This window comes from Styela clava, chromosome 12 (genome assembly GCF_964204865.1).
Source record: "Styela clava chromosome 12, kaStyClav1.hap1.2, whole genome shotgun sequence".
Classification (NCBI taxonomy): Eukaryota; Metazoa; Chordata; class Ascidiacea; order Stolidobranchia; family Styelidae; genus Styela; species Styela clava.
The window spans coordinates 5,747,286-5,767,729 of NC_135261.1; the positions used below are offsets into that span (position 1 = coordinate 5,747,286).

General features: G+C 35.1%; 2 protein-coding genes across 2 annotated transcripts in view; both read right to left on the reverse strand.

Moving 5' to 3' along the window:
- Window positions 1–2,998, reverse strand: part of LOC120329260 (uncharacterized) — a 30,871-nt gene extending 27,873 nt beyond the window's left edge. Inside the window, exons 1-2 of the mRNA XM_039395821.2 lie at window positions 2,762–2,998; window positions 1,892–1,992 (exon numbers count right to left, since the gene is read on the reverse strand). Of these exons, the coding sequence (XP_039251755.2) occupies window positions 1,892–1,992; window positions 2,762–2,787 (127 nt within the window). The 5' untranslated portion in view covers window positions 2,788–2,998. The remainder of the gene's footprint in view (window positions 1–1,891; window positions 1,993–2,761) is intronic.
- LOC120329543 (protein THEM6-like) overlaps window positions 1–20,444 on the reverse strand; it is a 145,371-nt gene that overhangs the window by 118,256 nt on the left and 6,671 nt on the right. The gene's annotated exons all lie outside the window — the stretch shown is intronic.

A 20,444-nucleotide genomic window follows, 5' to 3' on the forward strand; every position in this document is an offset into this window, starting at 1 on the left:
TTAGAGAGGTTGCTGGCGTTAGAGTTCAATATCGTTGGCTGAGATGCCATTTCGGGCGATCGTAGCTTTTCTTTGGCAAGCTCTATGATGTGATTGTGACATAATTTTTGGATGGCATATTCAGGTTGGGGTTAGGAATACCATATCCAAAAATGTTTGTGCCACGCCAACTAGAAGTACTTAATAAGGCGTTTAATGAACCTGCGGCCATAAAATGACGTCAAGACACACCTACAAATAGAGTATAAAATTCCTAGCAACTTTTTGATGATAACAATATTTACAAACCAATAGTACGAGAGAAAATTTAAAATTTATCATAAACTGGAATTATGTTTTATTTATCAACCTATGTCCATAACCCATTTCTTTCTGACAAATAGGATATGGGCGTGGAAACAAATAACATATAACTAAGGAAAGTGTAAAAGTCTATAGGAGTGTTCTATTTGCTAATTAGTTGGCATCTTGAGATGAAAATTATGTTTTATATCAAAATAGCCAATAAAAAAAACTCTGTAACAACTAACAATTGATGTTTTAAACATAACGCTGCCACTACTTTATAAGTGCCTTCAGAGATGAAATATGTTTTATATCCAATAATTGTGAATAAAAAACTATTAAAACTATTGAAGTTTTGAATTTGAGCATTTAAAATTGATGTTCAATACAGATAACTGGACAAAATTTTGAGAAAACAAAAGCGACAAAAATAACTAAAAATGGTGGAATTTATATCTAAATAACTGGAAATTATGGATTTCTCCTCTATGAGAAATTCTGATTTCACTAATTGTACGGTAAATTGCCAAAAATAAAAAGTTACATGTCCATGTCAAATATTTTAAACAAAACAAATTGGTCTCTATTAATATGTTCAACCGAAATAATGATACCAATTAGAAACAGTCAAGACCAAAATAAAATCAATTTCAAATTGATGAAGCATAAAAATATTGAAAACCTGGACCAAATTACGGTAATGTAATTCGCAGAGACAAAAAAGGATATTTGATAAAGTTAAACAGGCAAAACAAACAAGTTCCATAACAATTATTGATTTTCCTGTCAAATATTTATTCATGCATCCAATGGCTATGTTATTTTACAATATTAGATTCTAGTAACAGGAAAGAAGAACCGTATTTGCTTTAATTAATCAAAATTCAATGAAATAAGAAAAATAACAAACCTATAGAGGATATTTGAATTATAATAAATACGTAATATTTTCTGAAAAAAAGTTACAAAAATTAAATTCAAACGAAATTCAATTATATAATAATTATAAAATAATTATATTATTTTGAGTGATCCAAGTGTCCCGCTGAATATGGTGAACCAAATTTGGTCAAACTTTCAAAAAAATCATTTTTCTGTAGATTTCGTTTTGATTTAAAACAAGCCATGAGTGAACTCCCATCCCATCACTCAATAAAATAGTAATTTTAAAACTTTCTGTGAGCTCTAATTCCTTTTTCACTTCGAAACTTTGTGTGATGATCTCTTGAAAATTGATAGAAATTATTTATAGCAGTTCTTTGACCTTGAGGCTACGCAAAAGTCGGAAGTTTTTCGACGGTACCGGTATCGTACTGCTTCGCTTTGGTCTTTGTGTCCGTATATTTGAGCATTGCATTGTTGCTAATACTGTTTACTGTCTAACGTTTTTGCTACTTTAAGTAATCAAAATTTTATTTTTCCCACTCATAACAACAATCCCAACAAGCCCCAATTGACTATTTTTAAATGAACCGAAATCTTTTGCTTTCAGCACTGGGTACCCCAATTTATTGCATTCCTGGGGTTGAGGTGGTGGAGACTTTAAAATCCCAAATCTTCAACCTGGGTTAACAACTTATAAAAGATAAACTGACTGACAACTTACCAACTTCAGCAGATGCTTGTTTTCTGCATTGTGTAATCAAAGCATGAACAATCTGAAACTCATGAAGCTGTTCATTTGTATTGAGGGATGTCAATGCAAGTCTGAAAAAATAGAAACAGATATTATTATTAGTAACTATTAAAAAATAAAAGAAACCTATATTATTCATGAGATAAGTGCTTTGGACGGTAGCTCTCAAACTCTTATTATATGTGACATCCCTTCACTTGTGGCCCCTTGTCTTCTGTAGAATAATATACGACACACAGTGTCACTATGGAGTAAGACCACTGTTTTGGGGGATCCCCTAACCTTCGATCGATAAGTCTTCGGTTTTCAACCGAATTCTAGTTTTGATTTTAACAGGTTTTTACCAGTTATAGCAATTGACACTATTAGTAACGAAAAATCTTCAACAAAATCATATTTTATTAATTCCACGTCCAAGAATAATTCACAACAGTGACTTTTTATTTTTTAAATATATTTTACAATTCATTAAAACCGACAATAATAATCAAGCAACATTGAAAGAGAATTAAAAAACGGCCAATGTCATTTAAAGCGAGATGACAACCAAATTTATTTTTCTATGCAATTCAAGAGTCCTGCTGCATACTAACAAATTTTTTCTTGTGATTGTTGTAAACTGCTTGTCTGAGGAAGTCTGATTTTGGTCAGACGGAATGTTACAGAAATAAATTTGTGTTAGTGTTCAGCAGTATTCTTGGATTGCATAGTATAGTATTTTTATTCCTGCTACAGCATCCTTGCATAAAACGCATACAGATCAACCAGTGCAAAACCATTGAGGAAGGATTGAGAGTTAAGTCTTACGCAACCTCTACTGATAGTTAAATTTATTTTTACCTGCTTTCCAGATGTTGTACAACCATTTTCTTCACTTATCAATCTCAGATCAAAAGCTGTAATCTTATATCCTTCTGAAGTAAAGTAGTCAATAATCCAATGTGTAAATCCAAAATATTAGCGGCTTTTCTATTTGATTCACAAATTAAATTTCTTTCCCATCATCTTATAGATTGATCGAAACTTCACATAACTTTGTTTCTAGTATTGAAAGCTAATATAAAAAGAGATACTAATCTACACAAAATGAAAAAAAATGGGGTCTCGTGTAGTTTCATACCTAACATACTTCTAGTGGGCATAGCATAACAATTTTTTCACATGTCGATCCTAAGACCCACGTCATAGAGCTTGCCAATGTATACCTATGATCACTCAAAATGGCATCTGCGCCGATGATGAAGAACCGACTGACGCCAGCAATCTCCTGATCTCTCTCAGCGAGAGTATTACTTTATTAGCTTGCTCACTTTCGAGTAATCGTCGGTGCGTCTTGGATGACAGTAGTTTGGGGCCTATCACATCACTGTGATAGGGACTGTGACATAATATTTGGATGACGCAGTCAGGTGGGGGTTAGGATTAACATATGCAAAAATTGTGGGCTCCGTCCACTCTGCCACTAGAAGTAGGTTAATGTACGAAACTCCACTAAACCCAAAAAATTAATAACTTTCGCATAGGTTCACGTTTTTGAATGTTACAGTGTTAATAAGATATTGAGCGAATCCATGCTTGTTTTAGCATTAGACCACAGCAAATACAGAAATAGATGGAATGCACTGTATCTGACGACTAGCGTTGCATTTGGCGTTTCGGAAGTTATGTATTAGATGTATGTAGTAGACCTTGTCATGTTAATATAGCTTACGAAACAGTAGGGCACACTGTGGGGGTTAGGGTGATGTAGCCAGTCTGCGGTCGATTTCATTCAAACTGCTATAAAACAAAAAACAATATTTCTAATCCGTTAATTTTTTCACCATAGGTGCATTGGCATTTATTCTACACGCTGAACATCGAACTAACTTTCTACGACCAGGGGTTAAAGCTATACGAACCACCAAAGTACAACACTCGGAAGACATATTTGCGACCGATCGACCAGGGATTTCAAGCCTTAAACATCATATCTGCTGCGTCGAGACTAGAGCAGCCATGCGTGAAAAAATTGGGCTTCTAATTGCATTTCCGACCGTCATATATTTTAAGAACACGGTTATATCAAACAAAACTTGTCAAATTATAAACAAAGCACTGCATCACAGCAATCAAACAGACAAAAACACGGTGGTCGCAAATTCGTCGACAAAGATATTATCGACGTATTGGAAATGCGCACCACCCTATTCCCCCTCCTTTAAATGTAGGAACGCGAAATTTCAAAGATGGTTAAAAGAAACACAACTCTACCCACCTGCCAAGTTTCATATTTTCATCTCTTATATTTGTATGGATGTTCAAGCTTTTTTAAAGAGACAATAGTTGTTGGCGATATGAAAAAATGGTCCGTTTTTTCTTCGGTCGGGTTTTCGACCGTAACATATTGGTTTGTGGCCACATTTTAGTGTAATTTCGCAGAGCTACGAGGGATAAGTGGACGATAACGCGTGAGAAATATCGCCGCGGTTCGTTCATTTTTTCGACATTAATTTAATCGACGAAGTTGATGGCGATGTCCGTACTGACACACTGACGAGCGGTACCGGACCCGAGCAACACAGTTACAGTTACAGGAAATACAAAAAAATAAGGCCGAACTTCAACTTTATAACTGGGTGTCGTACATAGTGCAGTACCGGCACTGCAGTACTGTGACACCGTTTTTCCAACAGACCGATGACAACACCTCAAATATCTGGATATCGAACTCGCAGGGACACAACAACAAAAACACAAAGCAGCGACTAACAGACTGAAGACAGACCAGACACTTCGACACGGAGTTGCGATCACGTGACTATAACAACGACAAGTTCAGGCAAAGTTTTGTTCGTTTTGTTATTTTCTCAATTTGGAGATCCAGTACGCTTCATACTAAAAAATATTCATAAACTTGTTTTTAAGATTCAACTGCCAAATAACTGGTTCATAACATGAATCTCTACACTTCGAATACAATATTTATTTTTTACTTGACTCCTTCCACCACCTCAATTGTTGATCAATACTGACACCATGCGTTCACCAAATTCTAGTTCATTCATCGTTAAGTGTCAGTATATAGTAAAGTGTTCATGTTTGGAAATGCTTCGACGAGGACAAAAGACTAATAGTAATAACGATTAATACAATTCTGATATTCCTGCTCAAAATCTTAGTCATTCTATGTGTGTGAATATTCGTGCACAGAGCAATTATTCTAGATTGACCCGATTTGTAGCTGTAATTTGGGGAACATCTGGACTGAGGCTATTGGCGCAGCCTTTGCGTGCCACGCAGTCGTGTTTGAGAACCACTGTTTTAAAACCACTATGCCAGCATTCTCTAACCTGAGAAAAAATCTTCCTCGAGGGAGGTTTTTTTTTTTTGATATAGGAAATTTCACTTTGTATATGCGTGTGTAGTATAACTAACATTCTTTACCTGTTTAGTGTTATTACAGTAGCCTACATAATTATTCATATACACACGGAATGGACGGAAGAGGTCGTCAGAAGTTTATTACATTTAATTTATCTACCTAAATTTTGTTATATTTTGTGTAAGTTGTCCACAGATCCCTTAAAGCATTGCCCGATTCTTAATCGTGTTTTTTGTATTCTTGCATTAATATTTTTTATTTTTTTGTTGGTGGGCGGGTGCGTACTTTTACGTTTTTTAACTTTATTTTAAGTTATGCTCGCCTTCCAGGTATCTCTGAATTTTGTTTGTTTGTCCAGTTTTTGTGTTGTTTTGTTTTTATGTCAGAATACCGAAATAAATGAATGATTACAAAATACAGTATACAATCTAAACAGTATAAAAGCCCGACTGCGAGATGCGCGTATCACTAACTACTGATTGACGGCTGTGTAACAAAGGAAAATAATTTTTAGGCATAGTGACGTAACAAAATATCCTTTAGCCTTGTTCAGAGTCCAGGATGTGTTCCTTTTTTTGAGATGGGATTTACATATTTATCCCGGGAGAAGAAAGCCGACGAGACGGCCTAATCATAGAATTTATTTCGATCTTTCGTCTACAACACAGAACGCACACAAAAAAATAACACAGACAATGACGACGGAAAGATCGAGAAATTGGGCAAAACCCAGAGAAAGGTTTACAGCACACGCTGTAGCCAGCGTTTGTGCACATTCACCTACACTCACACAAGTGAAAAAACACACCATGACGATCTAACTAAAAAAAATGAATAACTTCATAAACAGCATACATGAACACGAGAAAGTTATATATATTCACGCGCTACTTACTTTTACATTTGTATATAATTTTTTGGTTGCTAAAAGTGGTGAAAATTGCGGAATAAGTAGAATGACATTTACGGTATGTGCCGGTGCATGTGCCGAAATGCAAATCCTAATAATCACATCTAAGTGATTAGTGTTAGCTGCTGTTTTTCATATTCTTAGTAAACAAACAAAACTAAAAAGTAAACAAACAAATGTAAAAACACGAAAACTAGCTTCGGGCGTTGCTTCTTGTTTTAAACTTTAAGGAATTTCAGAAAGTTTTCATCAAAATTTCAGTATGCAGACATGTCGGCTGATATCCTAAACTAACATCTCTTTTTGTCGAACGCTTGAAAATCCAGTTGTGAATTTTGTCTGATCTTCGATAACTTTTATTTCTTTACGATAATCGTAAGCTTCTTTTAAGGATATCACATTTCCAGATAAGTCTGTAAATAGATAATGGCCTTTAGACGAAGCTCCGATATGAATTCTATTCTTTTTTCTATCATGTACATTGAATAAGTGTGTCCATTTCATTCTAAAAAATATTGCCGATACCACGTAGATTTGGCATCAAAGTTCCAGCTCAAAGGGTATCTCATCGTACAGCACGTCCGCACCCCACGGCGGTCAGATCCTAATCATATGGCGAACCACAGCCACTCGTCCGGTTACCATTCCGCGTTCGGTATTGTATTAGTTAGCCAGTTATTTGTGTTCAAATGCATGGACTTTATGGTGGAGAAAGCCGCAACCGACCAGTGGTTACGCAAACCTTCCAATGAATAGAAACAAAGATTCGAATCAACATGCTATATATATTTGAAAGATACACCCAAACTACGCCTATTTTAAAGTTTTTTTTAAAATTTTTGAAGCGGCGTCATTTTACAATTCAAGCATGATGCAATATGCTCGTTGAATTTTTGAGTTGTCAAGTTCGAGACGTATTTTATGACGCCATAATTTAGAAGGGTCTCCCATCGTCTAAATCCGCCCTGACTGGTATTCACTCGAATTTAAATTCATACAGATATACAAAATTTTTGGGACACCCTATGACAGATAATGCTTAGTTTCACATCGTTATCTGATTAGCTCGATATAACCAGCTTGTTCGTAAGGTTTCCATCACTGGTAAAACTGCGTTTATACATTTTAATATTTTGTAATTTTGAATGCGATTTGCAAAAAGGTTATTTAAATAACTTTACTTTGACTATGACAGCGTATAAGTAACTGTTCTACAATATGATGCTTATTATGGTGTTATAACCAAGTTGTTTGCTCGTCGATTTCAAACTGAACCCTGGATAAAGCCGACCCGTAAACCCCGATCCTACTCACAACTTTGTTTGCAAAATGCTTTATTTGATCTCAAAATAGTTCAATATTTACAGCAAGTAGAACTTAATAAAAGTAACTTCAAGTAAAATCAATAGGAAATGCTCCCGATTAATGTCCATTGTCCACCAATAAAAACAAAACAGAGATTATATCATGATTTACACTGTTTCCTCACGTATGTTATCATTTGGAGGAACTGGTTCAGCTGCCTCGCTATCCCTTTTACATAACACAACACAAGGAAAGATTTTTGTTTTCCAATCGGCAAAACAGAATAAAACACAACACATATTGATCAAAGCATTTACAGACAAAAAATGTGTTCCAAAACCGAGTTGAACTCCTAGTGTTGCTGTATCTGTTATAGCAGCAACAATGGCTGCTACGACAGATCGCTTCATGAGTCTCACAAGATGATCAGGAGGTCTTTGATTCTGATGCAAATACTTCAAGCTACGTTGGTGCTTAATTAAAGGCATCAGAAAAAGAGTCAGCAATCCAATCTGTATTTCAAGCTGAATCCCCAATAACATTATCGCAATGTAGTCTACATATATCGAGTGTAATATCTGCATTATTCCGACAACAATAGCAGAAATTATTATAAACAATCCCTGAAAATAACCAAATTTTTTCAAACATTCGGGCGACAGATTCTTCAAAGTTTCCTCCGTGATGAACATTGTTTGACGAAACCACAATACCATGTAGATAGATGTTGTAAAGCAAATGTATAAAACCAAACCGCTATCATAAAGGTTTAATAGGATTCGAATGAGTGTATAATAACTTCTCTCACATATATCTTCTTCGCAAATTATTTCCGCGTTGTTGTATATGCATACGTCGTTGCAGTGCAGCCATTCTTTCGTGAAGATAGTCTGTACGATAGAACACATGGTCAATGCTATACCAAACAATCCTGCAAGAATGAGAGTGGCATTCATAATGACTGGTAGGTTCGACGCCTTCAAAACGTCTCTCACGCTTCGGATCTTTCTTTTGTATAAGCCTTTCTTTATGAATATTACAATTTGGTGAATAGTGATGTAGACAATCAGAATAAACGATATTGAACTTAAGCAAATAGAAAAAACAATTCGTTCAATAGTAAGTATTTTCATGATGTCAATGTGTTCAGGACCGTATAGTGATAAAATCTATAAAAATAAAAATATTATTCCTCCTTATACGGCTGTGGCCTTAGTTATTGTGGCGCCCTATCCAAAATGTATTGCGCGGTGCCTACTCTTATTAGAGATTAAAATAATGACTGAAAATTAAGATTTGATAATGTCTATTAATTCGTCTTTACATTTTATCCAAATACAAAATTATGATTAAGGTAACTTAGAGCGCGTGCAGTTTTCGGTGTATGTAATTAGAACCGTTGATTAAATAAGTAGATTTCAATTCTTTAAGGAGCAGAATTCAGTAGCAAATTAATTAGTTTGATTTATACAACTTTTATCCACGCTCATAACAAGGCCCTATACAACCAGCCACTGATATATACCTAGCGATAAGTAGATATGTAACGATCTACAATTTTGTCCAAATACCGAAACCTTTCAGGTTTGGCATCAACGACCCAATTCATCACACCCTGGATAAGGTCGGGACTTCTACACGGGGTAATGTGATTGCTTTGAATAATTCTATCATTTATGAAATGGAAGAAAAATTCTAAGCTGGAACAAACGACCCCTATGATATATCGTTATATAGACTCCCGTATAAACACTTTCAATTTAATCACCAATATTTATTTGAACGTTTCGAAAAACCACTGATTCCCCGATAAAGTGATGTATTGCGCATATAGATAGGCTAACCAACCCTAGTACTCTCACTTATTTCCCACAAATAAAGCCAACGTGCTAGCTTGCAATAATTTTATACAGTGCACGCTTATTTTTTTGTGCTACGTGCTAGCTTGCAATACTTTTATACAGTGCGCGCTTATTTTTTTGTGAATTAAAAATCTTGAGCCACTATCGTTTATTGCAGGGGTGGCAAAACTGCTTTCGACGCGATCGACTAAAATCTTTAAAATAGATCGCGATCGAATGGGCACTGAATGTGCAGATAAATGCACACACCCATACAAAAAATTCCACCGCTGCCAATAAGAAGGCTTTGTGGTCACATTATCAATAAAATCGACACAAAATTTGCATTTTTTATGTTCTATTTAGGTTGATTTGATTATTTAATTGTACCCGGAGTAGATGTTTCTTCATTTATTTTTAGAATCGTTTAAATAATACAATTCATATAAAGGGCGTGCCTAATTTTCAGTCGTAAGTGTTGAAAATTCTTTAAGAAACCTTGCCAGGAATTATCCAAACAGCGAAAAATAAATATTCTCAAACCATGAATGTTACATGACTGCTGACTTCAGTATCTAATTTACAATTCCTTCAAAACGCGATCCTTGCTTAGAATTAGAATTGGGGATTTTGATGCCACTGCTACCATTTCGAATAAAATTTATCACACTACTCTTGGAGTTAGACTATAACTTTCGCATACTGCTGAAGTTATTGTAGGATCGTTTGTCAGTCTAGACACGCAAAATTCGACATTTCATTTTTAAACCTTGGCAGCGGAAAAACTTGCATTTCTTACGTAATAATATGCTTTATCGGGCTGGCGCAGACTCAAATACTGTATGTGTATATCGTATTTTGCGCATGTACAGTAGTGTATCCTGCAGGTTGTGAAACACACAACTGTTTCGAGGCCATTTTTGGGGGTATTTCCATAAATTTCACACAACATCTGACGTGATCGACTGCTCGAGACGTGACGATCGACCGGTCGATCGCGATCGACGTGAGAATGCCCCAGAAAGCGTACCGTATTTATAATTCCTCGGAATATTTTCCACAAAGGAAATTACTGTGTGAATACTGCAGCTGACATTGTGATTGATCGGGATGTCAGCGTTACTGGCAACGGTATTTACATATTGCATAAACTATTTTTTTTCACATGCGCTATTACTTGAATCAATGAAAAAATATATATATATTTAAATTCACTTCAATCGGAAACAAAAATATTAACTACATGAACTCTGAGTTCCTAGAACGACGCTATTCTCCCACCCTAAACTTTCACGGTGTCGTATGAATTCGACGGTTTGAATATTCCTAATATCCGTTATTTGAAATCAATGTAACTTCTAACCTAAACCATTTTATATCGATTGGACTGAAATATCTCATTTGAAAGCTTATTTAGTCTTTTATTCGTAACTGACATCATTTTATACGAGAAATTTCGATGAGATGTGTATGCTTATTTTTAGTCCATTTTACTACTTTTTTTTGGTATTTCAGTAAGTTGGACCAACCAAATTTGCTATATGTCGTATGATTTTCAAAATCATACAAAATTGCCTTTCGGTGTATGTGCGAATGTCTTTTCTAGCTTACGTAGACATTGTTTTATTGCAGAATATGAGTTTCCGATTTCAACGGTTTATGAACAAAATAGATGAACGATTAGAAGCCAAGTTTGCGTAACGACGCAAAGTCCAATTAGGCATTGACGTTCAGGCGACGTTGTTCAGCGTAACTCTTTACGTGAGTTAGATTACGCAATCGCGAATTTTGTCGTTCACAGCAGGATTTCCGATTGTGACAGATTGTGCCGGTTGAGGGCTTGAATCCGATTGAACATAGATGATAATTCTCAAATAAAGGCGATGATATAACCGGTAACTAAATGACCGAACCAAAAAGTTTGTAGCCCGTGTCTTAACGGGATTCCGCCGGAAACATCAAGGGGATATTTTATCATTGTTGGATATCATTAAAATTACAAGCAAGTTTCATCAACGAGAACGTGGAAGACATGATGGCGACGCTAAATCACCTGCTAAATATTTTACTTTCCAACGCTAAAGAATCGAAATATCCTGCCGATAAGTTGATAAGAGCTGTAACACCAGTCGCGACGACTGGTCTTTGAATTTTGTAAGTCATCCCGTAAAATTTGTACGCTTTCATGAAATTCATAAGGCCGCACAATGTGCTAGCTAATAGACCGTTTATATTATATAACTTTGGGGCAACAGTTGGAAAGGCTCGTTGAATCGAGCAAAGTCTTCCCGAGAAAATTCGAGCTTTATAAGCTAATGGAATAAATAATGTGAAACACAGGATTTAAACGTTCGGCATAGTGTGAACGGGCATCATAATACCAGTTCAAATAATACCCGCTTTAAACGTATGACCTTAGGTTAATGACGTTACACATTTACACAATTGCCATGGAAATCGATATGTGTTTTTCATTAGGAACGCAGTGCTGCTATAGCAACTAACCCCCAAATGTACCCCATTTCATGTTAAAAATATGAAAACAAAGTTAATTTTCCCCAAAATTCGAACAAAGACTTTCGTAGGAATCAAATTACACCAGGTTTAAGAACATAACAAGTTCCACCCAGTCATTATCAAATTAAAATCTATATTCTCAAGACCTTTGGCACTGATTGAAATAATTATATCTAAGTTCCCATCCGTACGATGTACATAATTACCCAAGTTTCTGTTTATAACGTGAATCACGAGCTCACGTTTACAGCATTTAATTGGATTTATGATCAACGTATAAATACGACTCCGATATCTTTCGATAAAAAAAAGAGAGAAGACGATGTAAACCATTCTAAGCTAGTCTGGATAAATGTTATAAGATTTATATTCTGTGTATCGTGGAAATCTGAGAATAAAATCAAACAGAATTTACCAATTACATATGCTATACTGCTACGGCGCGACATAATTGCGTAACGTCGCTGCGTAACGAAGTAAATGAAGAACGTCGTTGTTTACGTCAAGTTGGCGCAGTGGACATGTGACGAATTGGAGAACATTGATTAAAATTGCTTGTACAAATTCACTGGTGCATCATAAACTCAACTTAATGGTACCATTCGAAAGCTATCAACCTCTGTGTCGATATTGTATTAGGTTAAAACAAGAACAAATCAAAATTTTTGTTATTGAATTTACAAGCTTTTCAAAAAGTTTTCACGCTTTTCAATTTTGCCTATTTTTGTAGGATATTCGCGACATGTTATCTTCATTTAGGAATTATAATTAGTCTCCGAGATTGTTTTCAAACAATATAACACTTGTCAAAATATAATATAAGGTTCGCGAGATATGAGGTTTCAAAGTTGCATAACTCATACGGGAGGCCGAAGCCGGTTAACCGACTTTCATGAGCAGAAGACGTTCTCGGGGGTTCAAAGAGTTTTAGGCAAAGCAACTAACACAATGTCAAAATATCAGATTTTGTGGAACGAAGGCCGTTTAAACCGTCCCGTTCTAAAAATACCTGACGTATTTGCGTACATCGCTATTAGTGATCTGCGGGTTTGCTAAAAACACAATTCGTCCGAAAATATTTCGGTGCTCCCGAAGTATGCGAACCAAGATGGCGGACATCGGAACGTAACATGGGTAACAGGTTAGGGTTAGGCGATAATTTTTTTCCAATTTTCCTTATTTTAGTCCTATTATCAGTTCGAAGACTAGTCAAGAGCCTCCCGCAGTATTTATACTTAAAATTATGGCCTAACCCTAACCTAGTACACATATTACATTCCGATGTCCGCCATCTTGGTTCGCATACTCGGGGAGCCCCAATATTTCTCTCATTTCAGAATCTGTCCGAATCCGCATGCTTTGGAAAAATGATCCGGAAAAAAATCCTGTACGTTTTCGAGTAAAGATTTACAACCTCAGCCAATTCCCCAGTGAATTATAAGTTTACAACATTCTGCATATTCTATTTGTACACACAATCTTAAGTTTAAACTCTGTGTAACAATGAAAATACGGTGGAGTATTTTTTCTCATACATTATATGCAATCCTTTTGTTGCAGGAATTTCTTCAAAGTCAAAAGCATTAAGAATATCATTTTCTACACTATCATGAGACGCTGGTTGCAATAATAACAATTTCCATTCTTACGGTAAAACCTCTACTATACACAGTATGACACCAAATATTGTTCTCTCATACACATTTTTACTATCAATAGACAACGAGTTCCACTTAGCATGACCAATAACACTTGCTGCAATATTAACACAATTTTTTGAAAAATGTCCCTAACATAAATGATATTTCCTTTTATCCAATCGCCTACATGTTCTGGGTGAATAGACAATGGGATAAGAGAATTCCATCATAATATTTCATTCACTAATTGCTCTTTAACAAATACAATTTTTCTTGAAAAATTCAAACTTTTAAAATGATTCACGATGATTGTATAAAATTTCGGCATTTCAATATTTTTAAAATTATTAATAGAAAGATGAAGCAATTCTAGATTTGATGTTACCAGTCGTTTATCATAAATATTTATGAATTCTCTTGCTCTGGATGCCCATGGGGCTCTACTACCTTCTAGTAACCAAAATATCCATTTAATTTGAGTTTTCATACCAATACAACCTAGTCTGTCCCATACTGTTTACTACAGCAACTTATTTATCTACTTACTAACTCACGTTTTCCACCCCAAATTAGTTTAGGTATATTTTTCAAAATATCCGTTGAAACACATTTAAATGCAGATAGGTACAATACTTTCAATAACATAAAAGTCTTGGCTATAATAATTTTGCCAGTCATGCTCATATTTCTTTGTTTCTAAATATTGAATGTGTTACAAACTTTTTGTGCACTTTAACCCAACTTTCTTTTATAGCATTTATTCACAGTATTTCCGATTCACGCAGCAATATTTTTTATTTTATCCTTAGATACGGTAATCCCACCAATTTCCAATATTTGGTTTTGCTTTAAAGGTCCGCAAAATTAAATTCGTGATTTTTTTATTGATCATTTTTCCTGTGGCATTTAACTGCCTTCAATATTTCATGACGTAAACCTCTTTCAATGCCATATTTTTCTGCCAAGTATCCGTTTGTTAGATTAACAGCGTTAGTCTTTGTCATACAGTGTTTTTATCATTTTTTCCAAAATTCAATCGTTCCATAATTTTGCATTAAAATAGTCTATCTATACTGTCATAAGTTTTTTGCCAGATGATAAGATTGCTAAATTTAATTATGTTTTCATGTACAGGGAATTGGTTGACCCTGTGAGTATATAATCGATTCCGTTTTATTAAACACACGTTGTCGAATGTAACTCCAATCTGGACCCTTTCAGAGGCCAATAGAGCACACAATGTATTGGGTGCCAAAGGTTCGTATATTGAAAATTTTACAATCCAATTCAAATACAGATATATTGAAAATACAGTTAAATCTTAATGCAGTCAACAACAGAATAATATTAAAAGCACAATATATTTCAGCTCTCTCGGCGCAACCGGAAACACATGTCATCAAATTGGTCGCTTGACAATAAACCAAGTGGAGACACCGAGTGCAATGATGCATATCGGACGCCATTTTGTGTCCGTCGAATCGCGGCAGTCCCGGTTTGTTTTAGCTTCGTCATTCTGCTGATCAAGTTTTTTCGTCAATTTATTTGGAGATTTGTTACTGTCTTGCATTTTATTCGTGTAAGTTCAGTATGTTTCTCTTGCTGTCGCGATTATCGTACAAAAATCGGCAAAATTGAAAAGCGTGAATTTTTTTTGAAAAGCTTTTGGATTAAATAACAAAAAACTCAATTTATTCTTGTTGTAACCTAATATGATATATATCGACACATTTGCAGAAGTTAAAGATAGCTTTAAAATGGTACCATTAGATTGAATTTATCGTGCACAATAAAATTGTATAAGCTATTTCATACAATGTTCTTCAATTTGTCCAATGTCAACTTGAGCTAAACAACGACATTCCCCAATAACTTCATTACGCGACGTTGCAACGTAGAAGCTCTGCGTTCCTTATGAAAAACACATATAATATCGCTTTCCCTCGCAAGTGTGAAACGTCATTAACCTAAAGCATACGTTTAAAGCAGGTATCATTGGAAATTGTATTGTGATACCTGTCCACACCATGCCGAACGTTCAAAGCATGCGTTTCACATTAATCATTCAAGAATCTGATGAAATGCCCGAATTTTTCTTGATTTACCGAGCTGTTGCAACAGTTGCTTAAAAAATTATAGAACGTAAACGATCTCATGGCTAGCACATTGTGCGGTCAAATGAATTTTATCGAAGCGTACAAGTTGTACATTATAACGTACAAAATTGAAGGACCAATCTTATAAAGACGCGGGGTTCGAATTGTTTGTTTGTTTCTATGGAAAGTGTCAATGCTGATGAATGCCCACAATCATTACCAACTCTTTTTTGGTCTCACACACATGAAAATTGATAGTTTTACCCAATATCTATGCCACCAAAAGCAATCGCATTTTTGCGCGAAGTAGAAACTGTATTTCGCGCCAATAATGCCTTTCATAATATATGTTAGCCAGTTACTTTTCTGACAGATAAAGTTGACTGCTTGAAATATAGGCGTAGGTGTCACTATAAGTATATTGATTTTTAGTAAAATAATTGAGTAGCCTGTGCACTAAGCCATCGTTCCCACTTTCACCAACCCTTTCACTAAATAGTATCGACCAGAAATAAAGCAACGTGCTATCTTTGAAAGTTACACAATTCTATTTTGAAGTTCTTTCGAATATTTTTTAAAGTAGCGTCATTTTACAATTCAAGCATGATGCAATATGCTCGTTGTTCAAAACAAAATTTATGAGTTGACAACTTCGAGACGGGGAATCTTTTAAATACATTGCAAACGTAAAATATTTTCTGAAATTTTTGCTTACTCGCCAATATGGAACAAAATATCCATAAATATTTTGCATCTACTACGTGAGGAAGACTAACGATTTCAATGACGTCATTTTTATCAACTTCACAGCATTTAGCAATTTCTGCAAAATTTCTGTAAAATAGAATGTTCATCCTTTTTTTCTCGTTTTGTTAAGACTTTTATGTTTCTCCTTATACGAATACTAAAAGAAAATTCCAAATTGATTACTGATCTTTATCACTTGCAGCCATATCTTGTTTTATCTGAAGAAGATCTATCGAAAGCTCATGAATATACTTGATATTTCGTGGAAAGAGATTATGTTATTCATATTTATCTTTATAATACTATCTCAGCCACGCATCCTTATGGCAACAGCCACATACGGATCCGGAATAGGAAGTAAACAAGGAGAAAGGACCTCCAGTTCAATACCTTAGTACATAGGTTCTTAAAGTGCTCCGTACGGAGCCCCAGGGCTCTGCGAGAGAAACCCAGGGGCTCCGCGAGCTATTCTATTACTTTTCAAAATACTGATTTGGCTAATTTTGTAACTGCTCTAATAAGAAGCAACAACAGCTTTGATAGAATTTGTCAACAAAATAGCCTCGAAATATGGCAAAGAGGAGGAATTGAAATATGACATTATTTATAAGCTGCAACGCAGCCAGGATTTTTAAGAGGAGGAGGGGGGGGGGGTATAATCAGAAATTACCGATTACTAAAATAAAAGAATACTATTCTAAAATAACACAAAATCCGTGATAAAATGCCAACTATAAATAAGGTCGTATTTTTGCGATCTTGGGATTTATCAAACTTGATTTGTTCTTTTGCACTCGAGATTATTTTTAAGCAAGATATCGCCGTTTAAAAAAATCATAGGGTCTGGGCAAAATACGATTGATTAAAATTTATTTTATTGCATGTGGCTCCACCAGTAGTTTCAGAGTGAAGAAAGGCACAGCGCGCGCACAATTGACTGTGTTTCGATTTCGCAGTTACAGGTACTACGATGAATAACCAAAGAAAACCTAACATAACACCAAATTTTGCGATTTACTATGCCTATAAAAGCGTTTTTAATCTGACGTGAGTCTGCTGAAACCAAAATTATAGTGTGATCTTCAATTTTAGGTTTTAATATTTTAGAATGCCGTTTTTCAATCAGGAAATTTGAGCTGCGGAATTACCTTTTTATTAATTATTATTTTTAGCATCTCGTCGCCGATGATTATAATATGGTAACATGTTTTTCACATTGAACTCATAATTCTCCACGAGAACAAAAAAGCAATTATCGTCGTCATTGTGGAACAATACATGTATATGCCCAAGGAAATTTTTGTTTTAGGAAGAATAAACACCGGCGTAAAGATGTAAAAGAACACGCCATGCTGACGAAAGCAATTGACAATTGTAACAAAATGCAATCGCGCACGTTATTAGCGGCTTTTTAAGTCTTCCGAAAGTGTCAAAAAAGAAAAGATTCGACCCCTAATTTATTAATATATTTGTCAAGTGTAATATATTTGTCAAATTTACAGCTTTAATATATATAATTTAACATTGAAACTTAGATTTATTTATTACTTGTATTAACCATTTAAATTATGTAAAGTGCTTTTAACTTACTCAGGAATATTAATCGGAAAGTAACAATTTTAACATTTCTTTTGGGGCTCCGTGAATTATAGCTAACCTTTTCAAGGGCTCCGCAACACCAAAAGTTTGAGAAGCCCTGCCTTAGTACACCCCATAAAATATCCCAAGGTCCGATTTTACCTTTCCAAACACGTTTTTACGACCAAATACTTTGATTAGACGAAGGAATGGATCTTTAAATAGTTTTTTTGAAAACGGAGATCCACATACCTGCAAATATCGTCAAATATGACAAATAATGTGACCGTATTCAAAACTACTTTTATTTGTCATTATTCAATAAATCTAAGGATTGTGTGAATCAAATCGATACCACAATTTTCAAATAATAAGGACTGAAGTTCGCCATGACCTTATGTTACAGCCTTGAGTTTTTATAATGTTTTTAAATTCAACTTACTATCAAGTATACTAGGATGATCATTGTGTGTATGTCTACTATAACAAAAATTACGCATTTCACGTAATTTTAAAATATTTATGACGTTTTAATATATTTTCGGGTTACCGCAAAATACTATGACGCGTCATAATAGATAAATCGTTATTGTTAAAGAAGGACTTCGCAAATAGCTAACGTAGTCTGTGAAGGTCTCTCATCGTCTAAATCCGGCCCTGGCCTGGAGTATTCACTCGAATTCAAATTCATGCAGATATACGGAATTTTTGGGACTCCCTTTGATCGGAACATAATGCTCAGTTTCTCATCGTTATCTGATTAGCTCGATAATCATCTTGTTCGTAAGGTTTCATCCCTATTAAAACTGCGTCTACACATTTTTAATTCTCGTAATTAGACACGTCAATGGACCTATGGATCGTTTCAATATTATGTTGTTGTTGTTCTTTGACACGTTTTTGGACACCTAGTGGAAAACCTAAAAAGTCGCCTTTCTCTTTGAAAACTGGACCAATTACTCTTAAATTTTCAGTGGTTGAAGATAAAAAATTTCTTGGAAAGGCTTTCAGTTCCATTTATTTCAAATATTCCTGATAGCACTGTGGGATTCGTTTTTCTTGACACGTAGTGGATTTGTTTTTTAACCAGGGTGCTAAAATTGTCTGACATCTACAAATTAGAGGTCTCCAAGATTATGCACCAATACCACAACAATAATTTACCCGCAGCTTTTGCCAATTATTTTCTAAGTCTTAGTAATGCACAATACCCGCTCCTCGACTAGGTCTAATCTTTTTGTACCACGTTTGTCCCTAGGCATAACACAAAACTCCCTAAAATACCAAGGTATACTAATTTGGAACAGTATTCCCCTCAGTCTACATGACTACACTTATGACATCTTTAAATTAAAATTTAAAAAACTCATGCTCTCTTCTTACCTGTCACCTGCCAGCACCTAGAGTTGATGTGCTGTCAGCTTTCCTCCTTGACATTGCCAGGATTGCTTGATCTGATCCACAGCCTCCCTCCCAAATTGATTAACTTGATACTTTTAATAATCAATTTTCTGCACTGTGGAAGAAACAATCATGCTTATTTTTATTAGATTCTTGTTATTACTTCATATATTCCACGGTGAAATGAATCTCCATGCTTACTTTTTTTGAATTCTTTAAGGACTGTTTAATATTATGCAGAGAAACGAATAGTCATGTCTTATATTTATTATATTCGTGTCATACTTTTTATTTTGCACATGGGTTTGTTTCTATCCTTTCTGTAATCCACAGATATCTGTGGAAGTGCAGTCACACTCGAGGGTTCATGTTTTAAATTAACCAATATCTTATTTTGCATTTTATAAGGTTACTTATCTGTCGAAGTGCAGTCACACTCGAGGGTTCATGTTTTAAATTAACCAATATCTTTTTTTTGCATTTGTTACCTGCAGTCAAACATAAGTGCTCTCACTTTTGTTGAAATTATACAACAATAGCCATGTGGTACATGATCTAAAATTTCAAGTTATATTTCTGATCTCTTATTGTATTGTAATTGCCTTCACTAGCCTATTTTTATAATATTTGTGCAGTCTGTTTGTGGATTTCTGCTAGATCTAACTTATATTTGGTTCAACGATAATCTAGTATTCACCAGAATTTTGTTTACCTTTGTTTAGTTGATTTCTGTTACTGTACTACTGCTTCATGTATGAATTTGCCTCCAGCACCCAATCATCATGCCACTGTAGAATTCCATGAGTAGGCCTACCGTATAGATTGAAAAACCTCTTTCGGAACCCGATTCCAATAATATTGTTCATTATTAATGTCTTCCGAATGAGGTACTGCCCCCCCCCCCCCAAAAAAATGGCCCTTACTGCAGCTGACAAGCGAGGTTTCTTAGTCCGTTTATCACTTTGATAGCTAATAAAACGCGGTTGACATGGTTACCCCGTCTGTTGTGACTGGAGTCGCTTGCTTCCTTCGTTAGGAACGAGACTCGGATATTCGGGTCGCCTGAATGTATTCTATTCCCGTATTCTCGTAGTATTCAATGTTCGTCTTTTTATTCCTTCATA